General features: G+C 38.3%; 2 protein-coding genes across 2 annotated transcripts in view; both read right to left on the minus strand.

Annotated features, from left to right (window-relative positions):
* The window catches only part of ttn.2 (titin, tandem duplicate 2), a 169,052-nt gene that overhangs the window by 123,984 nt on the left and 28,461 nt on the right, over positions 1-16,607 (minus strand). Inside the window, exons 36-42 of the mRNA XM_084122514.1 lie at positions 16,299-16,530; positions 15,914-16,198; positions 15,705-15,830; positions 15,164-15,352; positions 14,043-14,432; positions 13,604-13,654; positions 587-4,381 (exon numbers count right to left, since the gene is read on the minus strand). Of these exons, the coding sequence (XP_083978640.1) occupies positions 587-4,381; positions 13,604-13,654; positions 14,043-14,432; positions 15,164-15,352; positions 15,705-15,830; positions 15,914-16,198; positions 16,299-16,530 (5,068 nt within the window). The remainder of the gene's footprint in view (positions 1-586; positions 4,382-13,603; positions 13,655-14,042; positions 14,433-15,163; positions 15,353-15,704; positions 15,831-15,913; positions 16,199-16,298; positions 16,531-16,607) is intronic.
* On the minus strand, positions 4,531-13,191 carry LOC311088431 (uncharacterized protein). The gene is made up of 2 exons (XM_084122517.1): positions 13,158-13,191; positions 4,531-12,597 (listed from the first exon to the last, which is right to left on the minus strand). Exon 2 carries the CDS (start codon positions 12,566-12,568, stop codon positions 5,555-5,557), a length of 7,014 nt encoding a protein of 2,337 aa, XP_083978643.1. The 5' UTR covers positions 12,569-12,597; positions 13,158-13,191; the 3' UTR covers positions 4,531-5,554.

Raw genomic sequence — 16,607 nt, forward strand, 5'->3', positions numbered from 1 at the left:
CATCTATAATATTTATAGATATGGTATTTTCAAAAAGTGCCAATTTCTGTGGTTACTGTAATGGAGTAAAAAAAAGCATTCCAGTAGTGACTGTGAAGAGTAATGGTGATCTCGCTATGAGGGAGAGAAAAACAAATTCCATGAAGAGTGAAAAAGACTTGACATCCTAGCATGCATGCAAAAAAGATCAAGAATGAGGTGCTCAATGACTGATGAAACAATGAAAAACAATGGAGTATTTCATGACCAATTTACAGAGGTGAATACAAAAAAAAAGTGGAAAATACTGCAGGAGTGAAGGAGATGAATGTTGGAATGACACTGAAAGATCCAACGGGTTAAGAGTTGGTGTGAAGAAGTGAAGACATGCTAACATTTCAGTGATGTGAAAATGATGGCAAAATCGCAGCATTGTGAACAAGATCAGAGCGGAAGGCATTACGAAGGTATTTTCATATGAAACAAAGATCTATACTATTAGTTGGTGTGGAGATACTGAGAAAGCACGTCTGATGAAGTGTGTCTATTTTAGCTATGAATGCCAAGAGTTAGTCATGTGGTGACAAAATAATCCCATAATTCCAACCTCTTAAGACCACAGTGAGGTGGGAGGACGTTGAGGTCTTGCCAGCATCACCTACAGCCTCACAGGTATATTCTCCTTGATGATCCTTCATAACCTTGCTGATTTCTAGTGTGTAAGTGTCATGGTCTATGGAACACTTGAACTCTTTGCCAGACTTAATAGATTTTCCATTAAAAAGCCAATTCACTTTCTTTACATGTCTAATAGTCAATGAAAATTTTGCCTCTGAATGTTCCTCTATTATAATATCCTCCAACGGGCTTTCAAAAATTGGGTAACCCTCTCTAACAACTTCTTTCTCTAATTTCATAAATGCTTCAGTTATATATTCCTCCCTTTCCTCTCTCTGAAATATGACTTCAGTGGACCGTTCATTTGAAACAGGCCCCAAAACAGGTTCAGCTGTCATACCTGCAGCCCCTACATCCCTCCCATGCCCTTTTACTGTCACAGATCTGGTTTCTTGTTGCTCAACTTGGATAGACTGTTGAATCTCAATTTTTGATTCACTTGCCACATGAATAGTTGACTGTTGCACAAAAGCTTGCTCTTTAGCTGTTACAGACTGAAAAGAGGCTTTGGCTTCAGTTTTTACAGTTGCAGATTGAATATTTGGTGATGTGAAAGGCTCTACATTTTCTGTCATCCTTACCATTTCCACCACAGGTGAAAGCAATTCTTTTGTAGAAGCCTTAGTAACCTGTAATCTTTGGGGCCTGCTGATTTGCATTGTGCCTGGCTGGTCTGAGGTCAGAACCTGTTGCTCTCGATAGACAATAGAGTAGAAAGCAGCTTGAAGTTCACTTCTAAGATCAGCAGTCTGGGGATAATCTCCTTCAAAAGCAATTGTAATTTCAAGTGGGGCACTTGCACTTGTGATAAGATAAGTGAACATGACAAATTTGGGTTCTCTCCTTTCTTTTACCTCATGAATTTCTACAGCTCCTAAACTCTCCACTACATCTGCCAGGATCAAAGGTTGGTCAAGAGCAACAGCAGTTGCAAGAGTACTTTTTAACTGGTATTTAATGTCCAATGAATGTGGTTTTGGAGGTGCAATAACAAAAGTGAGCTCTTTGGGTAGTGTTTGGCTCTCTCTTGCCTCTGACACTAAAACGGTACCCATCTTTTGCTCACTGATAACTGCTGTGGTTGTTTCAGATTTTGTGATATCCTCAGATAACTCCGCTTTGATTACTCGCTTTTCTTCCATTAATACTGACTGTCTAACAGACTGTCCTTCCTGAATTTGAACTGCAAAGTCTTGTTCAGTGGCCACAAGAGCAATACTACTCTCTGTTGAGATAGCCTTTTCTTCTACATAAATTAATTCAGATGGGATTTTGGGTTCAACTTTGCTTTTAGACACAAATTTCTCAATTGTTCCTATATTCTCTGTGTGTCCCTCCTCTATATCCTGACTTTCTGACACAGATGTCACATGCACAATATCCCAGTGATCTTCTTTCTGAACTAGGGCACGCTGCTGTTTAACATCACTTACAAAAGGAGTTTCCTTCGGTAACGGCACTGGCTCTGAAAAGACTTGAAGAATACTTTCAGGTTTGGGTTCTTTTCTGATTTCAGACTGCATGCCTGTAACAGACACATCAAGATCTTTACAATAATCAGCAGTGTGCTCTCTTTTCTCTTCTGTGCTTGCAGCATGATAACGGGCTTTTTCCTGTCTCTGTACTGCAATCTGTTTATCTGTTTTTTCCATTGAGATTATCCCTTCTTTTGTCAACGTATTTTCTAAATGAATGGCCTGAAGATGCAAAGGAGCAGGAGCTTCCTTACCAGGATGAATGAAAAGTTCTGTTTTTTGTGCTGAAAACTGAGATGACTCCTCGCATGTCACTGTCTGCTGTAAATCCACTGACACTGTGTGCTTAAGAACAGGACTTTTTTGAGCATCTGCCTTGCCTTGGACTGGTTTCTCACAGCTGAACCTGCCTTCAGATGGAAGAATATCCTGATCTGTGATGACCTGTAAATGTAGAACTTGTTCTTCTTCTCTCTGGGACTGCACTGAAATGGCACTTTCTAAACCTGGGATCAAACTTGACTGATCAGCTTGGAGCTGATGCTTTTCCTCAGCAACGAGAGCAGATTTAAATGCACTGTCTTTGACTAGAGATGCAGTCTCCTCAACTGGTCTGTGCATTGATAACCTCTGTTCTTTTGCTAAAGTTTGAGCAGTCTCACTAACTGAAAGGACAACTGGTTCTGGTGGTTCTTTCTTCACTGTTGTCTGAAAGGTAGATTCTTGAGTTGACAGTTCTTTAGTGTGACCTTCTGTGATCTGTTGTTTCTCCGTTGAAACTGCACTGTAAAGAATTTTAACTCCCTCTTTAACCTGGTAGCCTTTTTCCTGCTGAGTATGCAGTATAACCTGTGAATGTTCTTTAACAATTGGGAGTTTTGACTCAACTTGGTGACTTGATATTGGATACTTGGGCTCAGGAGATGCCTTGATCTGTTCTGTTTCTCTGGTTGATAATGGCTCAGCTTTGACAATTGTCAGTGGAGTTACACTCTCAGTTATGGCAGACATTATTTGTGAGGGGTGCTCTTTTGCAATTTCCAGCTCTGTAACCTCTGGACTTTTGATTCGTTCAAAGTGCTGTTCTGTGAAGCCTTGGCGTTCTTGAACTGCCGAGGTCATAGTAGCCATCTGGAGCTGTTTCAAAGGGATTGCTACCACTGGTTCTGGCTGAACTGAAGCAGATATTACTCTCTCCTGCACTTCATGAGACTCCAACACAGCAGCTTGATGAGTCACCTGCTCCCTGTGCATAGTTGCAATGGAAACATCCAAGTCATGCAGAGTGTCAACCTGCTCGCTCGCTACCATTTGTCTATCTTCTGTGCCAATGGTATAAATTACCTGATGGTCTCCCTGCAAACTAGCACCTGCCTGTCCAGGTAGGCTCACACTGTACAAACGTGATTCAGTGGCTTCCTCTTTCATGGACACCTTATAACTTTTTTGCTCTTGAACTAATTGCTGTTTGTGAAATACAGAGACTTTTTTGTGGAATACTATCAACTCAGCACTGCAGCTTGCCTCCCCAAAAGGATTGACAGCCTTGCATGTGTAGAGTCCACTGTCTTTCTGTTTGATGTTATTCATGATAAGAAAGCCAGAGCCATCTGGGTTACTTACAACAGAACAGATCTGGCTTGATTTAATTAGAAAATTACCTTTAAACCACTGAACATCAGGGAGTGGAGTACCAGTAATTCTATACTGAAATTTCACCTCACTGCCCTCTGCACACTGCACAGGTTGAATTTGTGTGGTAAAACATGGTGGTTGCCCTGGTATTTTAAACATTTGTTCCACCCACTTTTCTGCTGCTGATAATTGACTCACTTGTACCTTTAATATTGTCTTGCAGGTGGTTTGGCCAAATCTATTACTGGCGGTACAAGAGTACTCTCCCTCGTACTCTTTCTTTACTTGTGTTATTATTAAAGTGTACTCATCTCTCTCCTCTACAAACTTATAAACTGATGAGGAAGTGATAACTTTTCCATTGTAGAACCACTGAACTTTTGGCTTTGGAAAACCAGATACTGTGACAGTAAACCTAACTGACTCTCCAACAGTAACTTCCACAGGTGTAAGCTTGGACTCAAATACAGGTTTCTCCTTTTTCCTTTCCAACAAACTAGAAAAACGTTTTTGCTCTGGCTTGAGTTCAAGTGTTTTTGACTTCTCAGGTAAATTAAGTGATGTGCTGTAGGTTTCTTCCTCTTCTTCGGTCTTCACAGTCAAACTAGAAAATTCTGTATGAAAATAATGGGATTAAAGATTCAACAAAATATTCTCATCAATTACAAGTTTAGATAAAGATGGAGGTCATTCAATATTAGTAAAGAAGCGGACATAATAATGCCCTTAAGAGATTAAAAAATACAGAATAACAGTAAACAGTTTTATCATAATTTTATTTACTTTTCATGTACATAGAATTACAATAAATGGGTAGAACAATGCATTTATGATTCTAATAAAATTATAGCACAGTCATTTAGATTTCTTTATCCCTATCCATACAGGTTTGACTAGCTGACTACCTATATTTGTATCCCAAAATAATGACAATTGTAGATACAGAAAGGCATAGAAATGAGAACACATACGCAAATAATAACTCATAAATCATCATTGTATAATTTTTTTTTTTTATCTAACCTATTTTTTATTTTAACATTTTTATTTACAACCTATTAAATCTTTAACTCACTTACCACTACTTTTAGAAAAACATGATCGAACTATACAACAAAAATGTTAAATTATTATCCAAAACTAAGCAGTATTATTTATACTATAAATTATGAACTTGAGCAAGGAAAATCTAGTCTCTCCAGACATAATTAAAACTATTTCAACGATTTTTCCTTACCTTTTTTCTGATCACACTGTTAACATTAAGGAAGAAAGAAAATCACAAAAGGGGGAAATAATATTCATGCAATTTGAAATAAAACAAAAAACTGTCAAAATTTTAAATCTATTAGACTGGACATGCGTTATCAAGAAATTCAATTAGATCTTTCAAAACTGTGCTTGAAAATCTCACCCAAACTGTTGGCAGACATAAGCAAAGGTACAATATTTCATTATAAAATGTGTCTTTTCACCACCAAAAACAAAGTCCAAGTACATCATCCAAAAGGGAAAAAACTAAAACTGTCCCCCAAAGTGGAAAACCAATGTAAGTTACTGAAGAGAAATTGAGGATAATTTCAGGTCTTTTCAATAAATTGTGGATCAACCATTAAAATATATACCACCGAATAATAATTTTGAATGCAGATTGAGCAAACGTTTCTATACATAATTTCACAATAATTTACAATTGTAATACATAAAAAATGTGTATGTGTTCAAAGTAAACAAAACAAACCTGCCTGACATTGTTTCATAAACTGCACTTTTAAACTGCAGTCAAATTAAAACACTTTTAACAACGAACTTGTTTCAGTGTAACCAGCTTTGTTTTGGATAATACATTTGAATTCACCAGCATCACTGTGAGTTACATTTGTTATAAGCAAATTGAAATGTCCTGATGCTTTCTCCTGGATAATATATCTAGCATTTTTTACCGGAGCACCATCTTTGAACCACTCTGCTGTAGGATTTGGTTTGCCGCTCACTAAGCACTGAAGAATCACAGGTGTACCTACAGCTGCAGTGACATTTTGTAGTGGGATTATACATTTTGGGGGAATTTCAGTGACCTGAAACTCAAAACTACAAGAGTTTGTTGATTTGCCTTTGAATTCTATTTTATCATCTTTTGAGGGTTCCGCAAAGACATCGAAATTAATACTAACATATTTCTCTCCTTGCTCACTTGTCTCATTATCAGTAATAGCAACCAGTCTGACAGCTTTCTGAGACTCATCAAATTCCTGTTGGAACTCAAATTCAAGCTCTATCTCTGATGTCTGTTCTCCATCAAATGATGAATTTCCAACAACCAAGTCAAACTTCTGAGGATGAACTTTTGCACTGCCAAGAGAAACTGCAGTTAGTTCTCTTCCCCTTGTCTTGCCTGAGAATGACTGTGGATTCATAACCGTAAGCGACGCCCTGCAAAGTGTTTCACCAACAACATTAATAGCTCTGCATGTATATATGCCACTGTCATGTATGTTGGCTTTGAGAATCTTCAGAAAATGATTATCACTATCTGAGCTACAGATGTATTTTTTCTTATCCATAGGAATCTTCATATTGCCTTTGTACCATGACACTATTGGCGAGGGAATACCCATTAAAGAACATTCAAACATTACATTTGTGTTTTCAAGAGTTTCAATGTCATAAATAGGGTTTATAAAACGTGGCGGCATTTCTGTAACTTCAAAAGCTATTTTTAAATCATCACTTTCTTGAGTTATGAAATCCACAGTCCCTTCCTCAAACATGCTTGGAAGAACATCAAGGGATATGATCATACTTTTGTTATCAGCTGTATACTCTGGAATGGTAACAATCTTTACCTGTTTTTCAAACTCTTTCACCTCATTCTCATCTAACTCAACCTCCAACAAGATTTCTTGAGGAGAGGGAGACCTTGACAGATCCTCATCCTCCTCAACATCAAACTCAATGACATGCTGATGGGTAACAGCAGGAGGGGGTAGCATTTGCCTTGCTTCCTGAGATATAACAAGAACCAAAGCAACACTTTTTGCCTCACCAACATAATTAAGAGCTTCACAGATATATTCCCCTTGGTCAGCTTTTGTGATATTCCTAATTTCCAGGGCAATGTTATCACCATCTCTTTCAATAATAGTCCTCTCATCTGCTTCAAGCTCAGTTTTGTTTCTAAACCATTTCACTTCTGGAGTGGGTAGTCCAAATACTTCAGCACAGAACAGTAAGGAATCACCCTCAAAAACTCTTCTTTTTGTAAGTGGCTTAAGGAAAGCTGGAGGAATTCCCTGAACCTTTTCCTGAAGTGTCCCCAAGCCTAGTGAACCACGTCCCTCTGGAAGAATCATACACTCATCGATAGTAAACACAGGGGGAGTTGTTTCAATACCCTCATCATCTGGAGAACTGAGAAACTTAGCCGGGGAATAAAAACCTTCACTAGAGCTAGTTGAGAGTCTGTTATGTTCTGCATGGGAAAACGGATACTCAGGAGGTGTCATGACACCCCCTGGAGTCTCTGAGGGGGTATGGAAAGATTCTGGTGACTTTTGAATTTGAGAAATTTCAGTGGATGAAGCTGGTGTGTAGAACCGTTCTATTTCTGCCATCTCCTCACTGAATGTGCTACCAACTTCAATAGACATTTCTGACTCTGGCGATAAAGGCCTTCCCCAATCAGTTGGTTGGTTATAGTAGTCATAAACAGCACTAAAAGTTACTTCTTCTTCCTCAAGTTTGGGAACACCAACCGCCCCTAGCCTAGCAGATTTTTTCTGTTGTGGTTGCTGTCTCTGTGGGGGGTACTCTGACAAAGGGTAATCTGTGGAGTCAGATTGCAATACTCTGTCAACCTCAATTTTGGGTTTTACAATAAGAAGTTTTGTTATATCTGAGGCTTCCATCCTATCATGTTTTATATCAACTGTACTGACGTTATCTTGTGGCATGTCCTCAACTTCTGCTCTTCGAACATTAACAGTACCCATTTTTACGGGTTCAGTTATTTCAGCGGACTGTACCTTGGTTTCTAACATGAGTTCTTGAGCAGAGTTATCAATTTCACTTTGCCTAACACATGCCTCCTCCTTTATAATTCTTTGCTCAACTGTGCTATCCAAAACTGTTTTAGGGCTAACAGAACTGTCTTTTGGGTTATTTCTTTCTGGTAATCTAGCCTGGGGTCTGATTAAAGTAGGTGATTGCTGAACCTCGGTAACATTGGCCAAGGATACAAAATGCTGCAAGTCAAATAACTTTGATTCTATAGAAGACATTCTCACATCTGACTTTTCTTCTATAGTGTTTTCTGTGTTGTCCAGAACTGCCTCTGTAACATCTGTTGGAGCTCTTAAGGGGAAGGTCTTAGCTGCAGTCAAAGTAGGATATTTCATCCTGTCCTCACTGGAGAGAATTGAAGTTATTTGTTCTTTTTCATATTGCCCAGGTTCGAGAGCAAACTCTGGAATATCTTCAACAGGAAAAGAGGCCTCATCCTTTGATTGTGCTGTTGGCTCATCGGGCTCATCTACAAAAGATGTTGGTGTTTCAAATGCTTGTTTTAATTTTGATACTTTAACCTCTGCCCCAGACGACTGCAAACCACAGCCTGTTATTACAGGCATTTCTGAAGCTGGTTTCTTAATGCGCTTAAGTTTGGGAGCATCTGGCTGTGGGTAATCCGTTTTGATAATATCATGAAATTCTGCAGGTTTGACTGAACAGTCATATTCAAGAATGTCCTCACTTGTAAGAGTAATATCTTGGGATGGTGTGGAAGAACTTGATAAAGTCTTTGTTTGAACTTTGGTGATTTCTAAAGATAAGTCAAGAGATCTTGTTTGGTTGTCCATTTCTGTTATGGCAATGGATGAAAATCCAGAGTCCAGAGTTGCAGAATCAAAAGACACATCAGCAACACTTTCAACCTGCCCAAGTTTGTTAGATGCAATACATCTATATATTCCAGCATCAAGACATGTGAAATTGTTAATGAATAGTCTATATCTTTTGTCTTGTACCTGAAATCTATATTTACTGTTATTAAGATCAAGGCAAATGTTATCATGGAACCAGGTGGCTTCAGGTGTTGGTTCACCAATTATTATGCACTCAAGCATAGCGGTCTGTCCCTCTGAAACACTAATGTTATCTAGTTCTCTGAAAACTTGGGGAGCCTCACGACCATCATCAAAGGAAAATGTGAACTTATGCTTCACTGTTTGAGAGGTGCCATCATCAACTGGAGATTCTGAGGTTTGCTCAACAGGCTCAAATGTGTCTTTAGCCTCATCGAACATCTCTAGCACTGGAGTTGGAGCAGTTATTCTGATCTCAACTGGTGAGGAGTGAATAGATGAAGATGAAGTTTGTGGCATGTGCATAACTGCCTGAGGTACCTGCAATGTGTATTTGCTGTCTATCTCAGGTTTCATTAGGGACTTAAGTTCTTCCTCTATCATTTCTTCTTCAGTGAACACTGACTCATCTGTTACTTTAACTTCTTGAGGAGGCCCTATCTCTGTCTTTAACAGAACATCTTCAGTTACTTTCAATATGCAACATGTACTTGCTTTTCCATGTTTGTTAGCAATATTACAAGTAAACACACCTTGATGGTCAATGGTTGGATAATAAATGATCAGTGTTGATGAATTTGCTTTGGTACGAACATCAAAATCAGGGTCTCTCATTATAAGATGTCCATCTTTAAGCCATGAAACAGATGGCTGGGGATCTCCCTGGAATTGGCAACTGAGTTCAGTCATTTCACCTCTCTTTACCTCAATCTCTGGCTTTAATATCATCACAAAGACAGGTACTCGTGGTTTTACTACACTCATAGACATTTTCTCTGCAATGGGAGAAACACTGGGGATTTCTCGTTTTGATAGAGTTTTCTGTTGCTCTATTACATCAGGTTCATGTCTAGACATTGTCACAACTTTTACATCACCATGATGCTGCTGAACTACATCCTCATAACCCAAATATTGTCTTTCAATTCCTACAGTCACATCTGTACCTATTTTATCAGGCATAAACTCTTCAGCCTTTGTATACAAAATAACTTTTTCTGTTGGCAAAGCTGTGGACATCAACGTTGTCTCAGGTAATACAACAGAAGACTGCACATGCTCTGCAATGGCCCAATTAGATTCTAATTCAACACTTTCTTCTTGCTCAATTGGAACATCTTGTTGCCATTTTTTAATCCGCTTTGCTAGAGCCTCCTCCTCACTGACAAAATAGTCACTTTCAGTCCTTAACTTCTCACTATCAGCCTCAGAAATCATTTGCTTTTGTGTTTTAGACCTATCAGTTACATATGAGTGAGAAGAAACATCACTAAAGAACCTCTCTTTTGCTGTTCTCTGTGGTGACACCTTATTCACATTTTCCAATTCAACATCTTTATATGTGGTTTTTCTGAGAGTGTTTTCTAAAGCACTCTCAGTAACACCACCCCAATCAGGATCAAGTTCAACAGCCTGTTCTTGCTCAGTCAAAACATCTTGTTGCCATTTCATTATACGTTGAGTTAGTGCCTCTTTTTCACTCACTTGATCGCTCTCACTTTTTAACTCATTTATTCTTTCTCGCGATAAGTGCAACTCACTCTCACCTGAGCATTCATGTAAATGTTTTTCTTTAAATGAAGATCTTGAAGTCTTTGTAAATGTGGATTCCCTTTGAGTTTTTAAAGCTGATTCTGCTGCTTCTTTCTGAACTTTGCCAAAAGATTCATGAGAATAAGAGCCTTTTTGCTCTGACTTTCGGGGAGCAACAGACTCTTTCTGATCAACCTGCACATCTTGTTGCCATTTTTGTGTGCGCTGAGCTAAGAACTGATCTTCACTTTCTATGTGATCACCCTCCAAGCTTTTCTCAATAATGTTCTCCATAGACATAGCTCTATTTTCTAATTTCTGTACAGGAGCCTTTTTACTTTCATGTTGCAGACTATCATCAGCAAGAATGTTTTCTTCCTTTAACTTCACTGCCTTTGTCCTTAAATACTCTTTGTCTGCTTGCTTCTCATGTGAAGGGATGATCTCCTTTGGACTGTTTACTTGATTGGAAGCTTCTCCTGTATCTAACCACTGTAACCCAAATGGTTCCTTTGCCTTGATCTGTGCTTCTTCATTCCACTGCACATCCTGTTGCCATTTTCGAATGCGCTGAGCTAAGAACTGATCTTCACTTTCCAAGCACTCACTCTCAAGGTTTTTCTCAAGGATGTTCTCCACTGACATAGCTCTCTTTTCTAATTTCTGTACAGGAACTGTTTTAACTACATCACCAAAAAATATTTCTTTCATTGGCTTCACTGCCTTGGCTCTTAATGACTCTTTTTCTTGTGACTCTTCATGTGATGCGCTTATCTCCTTTGTATTGCTTGCTTGTTTAGAAGCTTGTCCTGCCTCTAACCACTGCAACACAAATGGTTCTTTTGCCTTGGTCTGTGCCTCTTCATCCCACTGACTCAGGCTTGCATCATCTTTGTGATCTAAAATATCATATTCTATATCCTTTTCTGACTCCTCTTTAGATGTGATCTCTTGATCCATCCGTGCATCAGATACTTCAGCTTGAATGTCTTTTCTTAAAGTTTCCTGTAGAGGAAGTTCACCCTTCATAATTCGCAGTGCCCTAGATCTTGACTGAGGTTCAAAGGAGTGTCTGACTCTTCGTTCTTTTGATTGGGAGCCGAGTCCAGTAATTCTCTCCAGTCTGCTCTGATATTCTGCTGAACATCTACCACTTTCAGCTTGCTCACCAGGCCGAACAACATGTTGAATTTCGGGCAAAGTAGATGGCTTTACTCTGAGTCTCTCAACATAATCTGTGTAACAAGGCTCACTTGTAACCGATTCCACCTCAAACTCAGAAGAGGACATTGTAGATATTGAAAGTCTCTTTTTCTTTTTGACAGCCTTTTGTAAGAGACTAAGTTTTGCTTTAACCTCTCCATGAAGGCTGTCTGTGTCGCTAAATCTGTCACTGTACCTATCACTACACCGGTCACTGAATTTATCACTAAACCTATCACTGTATCGGTCACGACCGGTGAATCTGTCACAGTATATATCACTGTATCGATCACTGAACCTCTCGTATCTCTCGTACATCGGAGTTGGAGAGCGTGCACGTTCGGATGCAGTCTCAAACTTGCTGTCTTTGTCTGGTGTTCTTGATGGGGATGAAGTTCTAAAATACATTGTGCGGAACAGAGTGCTTTTTGATCTATGACGCCCCTTTGTTTGCCCTTTGCTTGTTTTATCAAAAGGAGAGCCAACACATCTTAGATCTACTCTAAATTTTCTTTCTTTTGTTGAATCAGCTAATGAATCTGAGCTTGAGTGGGCTTTGTTTGAGGATCTAGAATAGCAGAAATAAGATACATCTTGCTCTTCCCTCAGTGATACAAGAAGTGATGCTGTGGTTTCAGCAGAGCCTTCAGTGTTAATTGCCATGACTTTGTAACTGCCTGAATCTTTTTCCTTAATCTCTTTAATTGTTAAACTGGTTGCATGCATATGCATTTTACTCACTGTATATATTTTACGATGGTGCTCCTTCTGTATCTGTCTATTATTATGAAACCACAATATCGTTGGAGCTGGCATTGCAGCTACCTTGCACCTAAAAGATGCAGTGTCACCCTCCACAACAGACTGAAATTTCAGCTTTTTGGTGAAGGAGGGTTTAAAGTTTTCAGATGGGGCTACAAGACCTTGATCTAAACTTTCTTCTGGGTCTGAAAATGCACCATGCTGCAGTCCTCCTTTTTCCATGTGTTCAGCTCCTTCATTATAAAACAACTCTGGAAAAAAGGGAGACAAATTTCAACAAAATGCCCAGTTTGCTAAATAAAATGAAATATATTTCAAATAGAATATTAATAGATATATTAAAGCATGCATCAAGTCACAAAGCCATAAAAAACAAATTCACTCACCATATTTGTTCGAATAAACGCAAGACTTGAGTCTTTATTAAAGATTCTGACACGAAAATCACTTGATGTTTTGTTCCTTCTTCTGTGGACAGTTCTTCAAAGCATAAATTTATTTTCAAAGCATTAACACGTATCCAAATAATACTGATCTGGTTCGCAAAAGAGCCTCTTGTATATTTAACTTGGTGGATATATATCCTAAAATATTCCTTACCTGACTTGCAGAATGATGAATAAACGCCCTTTCTAATCCTTAGAATGACGAAAATCTTTCATACATATAGAGAAACATCACTCTCTATTGATAAAAAAGAGTGTGGTCATTAAACAGCTCTAGACTTCTTTGAGAAGGCGTTTATTCGAACTAATATAGTTTACAGGTATAACCATGTTATTTTAAAAAGCAAACAACATTAATCACATACCGCTATCTGCAAGCCAGTCTAAGAAATATTTGCAGGAAGGTGTTCCAGATGCAAGAAACGTATGAAGCAAATAAAAGATGTGGCTACTTCCATATCTTTTAAAATGTAATTTCCTGTGGTCTGGAACTTTTAAAGGACAAACATCCTGCACCTTTTATTTCTAGAAACAACCAAGAAGTACCATATCCTTCATGCTTTTCAAGGGGAAGACAGATGCAAAACTTTGCAAAAGTGCTTCACAGCAAGCATTTTACCAATCAAATTGCTTGCTATCCAGAAACACTTGATTTCAACCATACACATATCCAACAGTGACATATGAAAGTTGTTCTCATAAAAGAGGATTTGTTTGCATGCAATACAATATGCTCGGAAATGTTAAATTCAATAGTTTTACAGAGAGAGACATCATTATTAACAAAATAAATACTGTAAAATGATCCTACCTTTGACCTCTTCCTCAATTTTTGCTTCTATCTGCTCACGTACTTTTGTAACTGTAAAATAGAGTCATATGAATTGATGAATAACAAACAATTAGCCAAATATGTCACCTATAACATGAATATCCAAAGAAAAGATCACCATTGCAATAATCAGGACAAAAAATTGGTTTATCTGCATGTGAAACAAATGTGAAAATGTTAAAAGGAGGTGAAACATGGCAGTTTGCAAAAAGCATGCATTGCCAGCACAACATCAAGAGAGCACTGTATGATACAACTTCTTCAGAAGCATTGATAAGGTTTCATAAAGTGATATTGGTGAACGTGATTGGGAAATTGATTGAGAGGTTCTTGAGGTTGGTTGAAAGGCTTAAAAAAATGACGTGAATTAATTGTGATATGTTAATCAAAAACCATAAACTACTTTGATCTCAATTACCTTCTTCAGTTACAGCAAGGCTGGCTGAGCAAGCTGCCTCTCCTGCGATACTGACTGCTTTGCAAGTGTACTGTCCAGCATGCTCAGAGAAAGTATCAACTATGATTAGCGTAGCAGTGTTTGTCATCTCATCAAAATGAAAGACAACATTTTTGGTAGGCTTTATAGACTGTTGGTTATGGAACCAACTTATCTCTGGTTTTGGCATGCCAGACACACAAGCATGAAATCTAGCCACTTCTCCATGAGCCACCACACAGCTCACAATAGGTTGAATAAAAGTGGGCCTTTGGCCAATAGGATCCTTTTGAACACTCTTAATGCTTGTGAAGAGGCTGGAAGTGGCTTCTGACTGAGACTTGGATGTACAGTCCATAATATGTGTTTGTCCTGAAAGGAAGTATTGATTTATCCTCAACTAATCACTATAGTGCACACATTGAAATTTGTTTCCCTGTACCAAATTTGTTTTGTTTTCATATTTGGCTGGCAAACTTGTTCTGTATCACAGTAGGGCTGTCAATCGAATTTAAGCGTGACGTATCTCATACTTTTTGTAGTTAATGCATTAATGAATTCAGTTCCTTTTTAAGGAAATTAAAAAATGCCTGTGTGCAATCATGAGGTTCAGCAATTTGTGTGGATAACACTCAGAGTAAATTTATACAAGTGTATTTTACTCATCTCACTCACAAAAAAGCAACAGATTCTAGACTTCTCAAATTTCATCAAAATGTACGAGAAATGTAAACACTGAAATGCAAATCTGCAACAAATCAGTAACTATTTCTCATTATGTATGTAATATATCTTACATGTGCAAAAATGCAGTTCTTTGCAAGTTTTCGAATTAATGTTTTATGAATGACAGAATACAAATGACTTAATGCAATTACTCATAAATGGGTGCTCAGTGACGTGTTCGTGTAGTTCGCTCTGAAAATTTTGATTCGTTTTTAGAAATACTATGTTAGCTTTGACAGCCCTAATTAACAGACAAGCCACCACCAATTGCATTATTGACTAATAATAATAATAGCATATTATCATTGAAGCCATTATCAGGGTTTTTTTTATTTTATTAGTTTGCAATTTTTGGTTGGTAAGAAAATTTAGCTCACCGTCCACTTTCAGTACAGCAGAACATGAGACCATTCCTGCAGAGTTACGGGCAACACATGTGTACTCGCCCTCATCCTCAGGATACACTCTGGTGATCTCCAACTGACAGTTTTCATCAAACTGAGACACTCTGAATATATCAGACTGCTTGATCTCCTTGTCTTTGCAATACCAAGTAATTGTCAGATCTAAACAGGAGCAAACATCAAATTTTTTCAAGTGACTCTCAAACAATAACATCAAACATCAGTTAAGGTACAAATGACTATTTACTTGATCGTACTGTATGTGCCAATATATAAGAGCTACGCCAATATTGTGCCAATATATAAGAGCTACGCTTTATTAATGACTACAGTATTGTGCCATTCCTTTGCGGAACCTATAATTAAATAAACTGAAAAGATTTATATGGTGCACAGAGTGTCTGCCTATGTAGAGCATTGCAAATCACTTAGGGAGATAACATAAAAAAAATAAAAAAAAAGCCAATAGGCAGCTCACTAGGTTTAGGAACAGACCTATAGTTACTGATCTTACCTTCCCCTGAGACACGGCACTGGAATCTAGCAGATTGTCCTTCACTGGCAGAAGTGTTACGTATTGGTGTTATGACCACAGGTGGTGACAGTGGGGCTCCAGTGTCAGGGGAAACAACTTCTGGAACTGAGGATTAAAAGACATAGCAAATATATGTAAATTATGTACCTATAATTCATGTGAATTTTTTTCCATTTGTTTTTATTTACCTTCCACATTAAGTGACGCAGAACTTGTGGCTACTCCATAGTCATTCTTAGCTTCACAGTTGTACTGAGCTGCATCCTCTGGGAAGACTTCAATGAGCAACAATGTGTGCTCATTTCCCTCCCTCAGGAACTTACACTTGAACCCAGAAGACAGGGCCTGAGTGTTCTTATACCAGGACACCTGAGGCTGAGGAATTCCAGTCACCTCCACAGAAAAGCGTGCAGGTTTGCCAGCCTCAACAGAAAGGGGCTGCAAGTGCCTGATTATCTGAGGAGGCTCAGGGACTAAACAATGCAAGAATGTATAAGAATTAATAATAGATACACAGAGACAAACAAGAACAAACTGAGAAACATTATGAATAAGTTTTGAGATCAAACTCACTATTGACATGTAGGGTTACAATACTCCTGTTCTTTCCAGCAATGAATGTGTATTCTCCGGCATCACTTCTGTAGGTTTCTGTGATTGTCAGGCGATGAATTTTTCTAATAATAACATAGTTGAAGCGCTGATCTACAGAAAACTGGATCTCGACTCCATTTCTCAGCCAGCGTCCCTCAATGTCATCCTCGTTGACTTCAAATTCAAATGTAGATCGTTGTTTCTCAAGCACCTGGATTCAAATTTCAATTAAAAGGACATTGAATGCAAAATGTATATACTGAACACTGTCAGAATTTAAATATTATT

This window comes from Abramis brama (assembly GCF_963993115.1).
Source record: "Abramis brama genome assembly, chromosome: 8".
In the NCBI taxonomy this organism is placed as follows: Eukaryota; Metazoa; Chordata; class Actinopteri; order Cypriniformes; family Leuciscidae; genus Abramis; species Abramis brama.

Bases quoted from the DNA above. Each gene is read 5' to 3' on its own strand.
- LOC311088431 (XM_084122517.1), bottom strand. From the start codon at position 12,568: ATGGAAAAAGGAGGACTGCAGCATGGTGCATTTTCAGACCCAGAAGAA.